A 4,969-nucleotide genomic window follows, 5' to 3' on the forward strand; every position below is an offset into this window, starting at 1 on the left:
GACTTCAAGCTGTTCAAACTGGTGATCTCTCTTTCTAGAAAAGAAAGAAAGAAATGTCTTCTAAGTCAGAGAAAAGGCTGAAAACAGAGGCCAACCCTTCAAAGGTGACAGAAAAACCTCTGGGACAAGGCAGTGAAGAGGAGGGCATGTTCCAGGTATGGAAGGCAGGGATCCACTCCAGGAACACATCTTCCTCCTTCTCTTTATACAGGTCCCCCCTTTACCTCCTCTACTTGTAGCAAAGCATTTTTGTAGCTGAGCTGACTGCCTGGGGTCCCCTGCTGTTCCTTCACTAGTCCTCTGGCACGCTGAGTGACCCAACAGGCCCTATGGGCTGAGGAGCAACTTGTGGCAGGGCTGTGTTTAATGCAGGCTCTGTGTCGCCGCAGATTGGGAAGATGCGTTATGTCAGAGTGTCCTGCTTCAAGGGGAAGGTCCTTGTGGACATCAGGGAGTTCTACGCTGACAAGGAGGGCAGCATGAAACCGGGGAGGAAAGGTACACTCGCGTTCCCTAGCTGGCAGCCAGGACCGCGCCGGCCTTTCCGCCTCGGCTGCTGGCTCGCCAGCTCCGGCTTTGCCTGTCTCCCTCGGTGGTAGGGAGACCTGTGCATGCCACACTGAGGGACTGGGGAGCTGCGCAAACCACGTGGGAGGGTTTAGCGCTTTCTCAGCCTGGGTGGCAACAACTGAAGAAAAGCACAAAGAATGACTAAGTGTGAGCCTCCAGTGAGATCTGGAGTTTGGCACGCGCTCAGAAGCAGTGCAGGAAGCTGCTGTGCAGGACTTTAGTTCTACCTCTCATCACCAGTCCTTTCTTTGGCTGTTGGCAGGGGCAGAGCTGCAAGGTGGAGGAGGGAAGGCTGAAAACACTGGCTCTGATGTTGCTTCCTTGTGTCCTACTGCTAGCTGACAAACTTGTGTTTTGCTACTGGTGATGCCTAGGGCAAAAAGGTGGCATTTTGTGTGTTTGCCCCTAAGCTGTAATGGTGGAACTGAGCTTGGCAGGGAGAGCCTCCCAGAAGTAAATCCATCCTTCCCTATCTAGGTGAGGACAGGAAGGTTAAGACCCTTCTGGATCCCTACCAAGACAGTCCAATGCTGCTGTGTTAGGTGTTCCTTACTCTTTTGGCAAGGTGCCTGATGATGTGATACAGTGGCACAACTGGGGTGGCCCATCACAGCAGCACTACCTGCGTAGGGGATGCAAGCAAAGGCAGCTGGAGAAGGGAAGACACATTTTTCTCCAGCGCTCTTCAGCTGATGAGTCAACTCTCAACTTAGGCCTTTTGCTTTGGGACTTTGACAGTGACTTGCCAGCTTGCCTCGTAGTTCACAGGCCCTGGACTCTTTTCACCTGTCCTGTGTGTTGTGCCCAGCAAAGATTCAATTAATGGGGGGTTTCTTGAGGAACCTTTTGGTCCTTGCTATAGATTTTTGCGTCAAGGCGGACGAATTTGTTTCAGCTTGGTTTGCTTCGTTTCATAACCACTAAGCCTGGTTTTCCTTCTAGAAATTAATTTCCTTCGGAGCAGTTACAAGTAGAAATTACTTACTTAGGGGGAACTGTGTATCCTGTAATGAAAATGAGAAGCAAAGCCTTCAAGCTTTTCTGTGCCATTGGGGGCAGAGAGGGAAAGGAGCATTGTGGACTCCTTCCAGGCTGGAAAAAGCACACCCACAATGTATGACAGAAGATCTGTCAGTTAAAAATGTATTTTCATTTAAATACTGTCTCTGCTGTTTTTCTCAAGAGTTCTTGGCCCCTGATCTTTATCTAGAGAATTTAATAAAGCCTGGGCCCTAGTTCGCTAATGTGATTCTTAACAAAGCCAAAAGGAACAAGTTGACAACATCTGGCTGGAACCCACACTGCAATTCCACTACTGTGTTTGTTTTGTAAGGGGGAGGGACAGGACATCAAGACCTTATCTCTGCTGGCTCTAAAAAGAAGCCAGTTCTTCTCTAGTGTTTAAGCCACACTAGTGATTGCTTGTTAGCACCAGTTTTTTTAAACAGAGCTAGAGTTGGCATTATTTCCTTTGGGCAGTTGAAAGGATGCTGTCCTAACTGCTGTGTGGAGTAAGGTTCTCCTAGAATTTCCTCCCAGCTCATGTGGGTGGGAATTTGTACTAGAGAATAGGCTATAAGGGGCTGTGGGACTCTTGAAAGGCAATTTGAGTTTATATTCTCATATGGTGCTTCTGTGACAGCATTGAGTACTTCTCGATATGGACGCTGAAGTGCTGGCACAACTGCCATGCTTAGAAGGCTGCTCCTGTTTCTGGTCTGAGCCTTTGCCTCAGATTCCAACTTTCCCTTCTGTAGCTAGTCTGAAGGAGCCAATCTGGTGTGCTGCTTGATGCTTACCCCTTGCCTCCTCTGAAACCTCTCCTTCTGTTGTTTGTAGGGATTGCCCTGTCTGCAGAACAGTGGAACCAGCTGAAGGAGATCATTCCAGAGATCGATGTTGCAGTCAAGAAATTATAAGATGAAGAATCTTGGACACCTTCAATCTGTTTCCTTCACCTTAAGTGCACTGACAACTATAAAGCCAAGGATTCTCATCTGGAGCCTTCCCCTCGCCTTGCTGGGGTTTCCTCACTGAGGTGGTGATCATGCTGAAAAGACCAGAGACTCTTCAAGAAGTAGCTTGTAACGAGCACCTGGAACTAGAGCCAGTGCTGTCAAGTGAGACTTCAGCACCTCTGGTCTCAAGCAGACTTGAGGTCTGTGCTGGTGAGGGACATGACCCCAACCTGGCTTTCTGGATGGCTTCAGCCTACCTTGTGGAGGGCTTTAACTGCTCTATATCTGTTACTGTCTTCCACTTGGTTGACTGTTGAGTAAGATGGTTTGAATACCTCATGTTGGCATCCTCTGTGTTTCCTCCACGTGTCATTCTGGCTATTTCAAGTACTTTCTGTGTTGGTGAGCGTTGTTTGGTGGGGTTTTTGGGTTTTTTTGAGTGAAGAAAGGGATTATTATAATTTAGCAACTGGTTTGTCTGTAGAGGGTGAATATGCACAATAAATGTGTTTGCATTATAAAAAGGAGAGGCGTAGTGTTTCACAGGCTGGCACCTCAACTCTTTGTTTCAAGCACCCTTTGTAGGCTGCTGTTGGATTTCCCTTTCAGAAGGAGAGTGCTCTGTAGTGTTTATTCTCACGATATGTTCCCAATAATCCTGCTATACAGAAGCAGTCAGACAGCGATCTACTCCAGGTCATGGGAAGGGCAAACTAGAATGTGAATCATTCAAAGGAACTGGTAATTAGGAGGCCTATTAAATAGAGGGGAAATTAAAGGCCTAAGGAGGAAAAAGAATATTGCTTTCTCTGTGGCAGAGAAAAAAGACAAGATTTGGAAAGGGAGGAGAGAGGATATTTTATGCTTGAGCTCTAAATGGATCTCACTCTGAAATCAGCTGCAGCAAGTACAGCCTTTCTCAGCAAGACTTTTCCAGGCTTTTCAACAGCTTGTGTCTTCCATCTATTTTTGGTTTTCCTCTTGCCCTGGTTTCCATAGTATCTGAATGCTTCATGCTCTTAAATATATCTGACACTTGCAACACCTTGGTGAAGTAGGAGGTACCAAGGCCCTTGCTCTACAGAGGTGCTGGGGCTGTAACAGCTCGGGGTTGTGTGGAAGATGTGGGGTGGAGAAGTGAATTGAAACTAGGCTTTCCTAAGTGCTGAATTTGAAACTGCTGGATTAACCTTTCAGTAGGGATAGCAGGAGGAAAAAAAAAATCTTTCTTCATAAAACTGTCTCTTCAAAAAAATTTTGAAGGGCTCAGTGCTGTAGCTGCACTGGAACAGGGGTGGAGATAGGTAGACTTGATGACTGAGGCGTTCTCCTCTAATCCTATTCTCTATTCAAGTGTCACATTTCTTTCTCTCCAGTGAGAGAGAGCATCAGTATACTAGACTGTGTCCCGAAGCCAGGTTGCTCATGCTGTAAGCTTATTCCCGTGGAATATTTATAACATAATGTCTTAATACAGTGTTCGGAGACTAAAGGTAATGGGAAGATAAAGAACTTACAAAAAAGAAAGATATGAAAGAGAAGCAGATGGTGTAGGTATGAACCCAAGATGCTAGGGATGCTCAGTCCTTTCATGTTGTCCCAGCCCTGGGGTACCCACACTAAAGCATGTGACAGAAACAACCATCTCTGTGCATGATGCACGCTCCAGGAGTTTTTGAGGGAGAAGGAGAAGCCAGATCAAATCAGCAGAGCTTAATATCTTTGCTGATTAAAAACAGCTCCAAACTGAACTTGATCAGCTCAATTGAATGGTTCAAGAGCTGATGAGTGGCCTCCCCTTAATTGGGAAAGGAGGGCCGTGTTCTATTGTTTTCTGACTAGCTTGCTTTCAAGTGTTGGAAGAAACAGTTTGCAAACTACCCAAACTTTTTGTGTAACAGACAACAAGGCTTTTTTTTTTTTTTTTTTTTTAAATCCTCAAAGAACAGCTGCTCTCGATCAGAAAGATATCTGGAATCTTTGATGTTCATTTCCAATCTACCCACTCTTATAGACAACTTCTGGTCATAAAATCCATAAGCCTTAAAACTTAGTTAATTTTTGGTTTGTTGCAAAGTTAAAATGTTAAAAAAACCTAATCTTATATTGGTTGGGATAAGATATCCAATGGAAGGTAAACAGCAAGGTCTTGGTAAACAAGAGAGGGTGAAAGCTTATAGCAAGTTGTACTCTTTTACACAGAGAGTGTTTTTCTCTTAAGTTGGTAATCTGGCTGTCCTGGAGCAGTTTTCTCTGCAGAGACTTTTGCTCCACACCAGAAACAATCGCATTACAGGAATGAACTTTTATCTTCTTGAGATACTATATTGTTGCTTGGATATTTTCTGCCAGGACTGTCTTAATTAGTCCTTTGGCTTTTCTGCCCGGGGAGCAAATAGGTGAGGGAAGGCAGATTGTTTTGAAGGATCCTCCCTCCCACC

The 4,969-nt window shown here is 45.5% G+C and overlaps 1 protein-coding gene across 1 annotated transcript; it reads left to right on the top strand.

Annotated features, from left to right (window-relative positions):
* Positions 1-43: 43 nt before the first annotated feature.
* Positions 44-2,489, top strand: LOC104072585 (activated RNA polymerase II transcriptional coactivator p15-like; the record flags this gene model as incomplete). Its single annotated transcript, XM_009572096.1, has 3 exons — positions 44-155; positions 390-498; positions 2,410-2,489. Coding segments are annotated over 3 exons (301 nt in total), but the record flags the coding sequence as incomplete, so codon positions are not given.
* Between the last annotated feature and the right edge of the window lie 2,480 nt (positions 2,490-4,969).

Source organism: Fulmarus glacialis, unplaced genomic scaffold (genome assembly GCF_000690835.1).
Source record: "Fulmarus glacialis isolate BGI_N327 unplaced genomic scaffold, ASM69083v1 scaffold17622, whole genome shotgun sequence".
NCBI lineage: Eukaryota > Metazoa > Chordata > Aves > Procellariiformes > Procellariidae > Fulmarus > Fulmarus glacialis.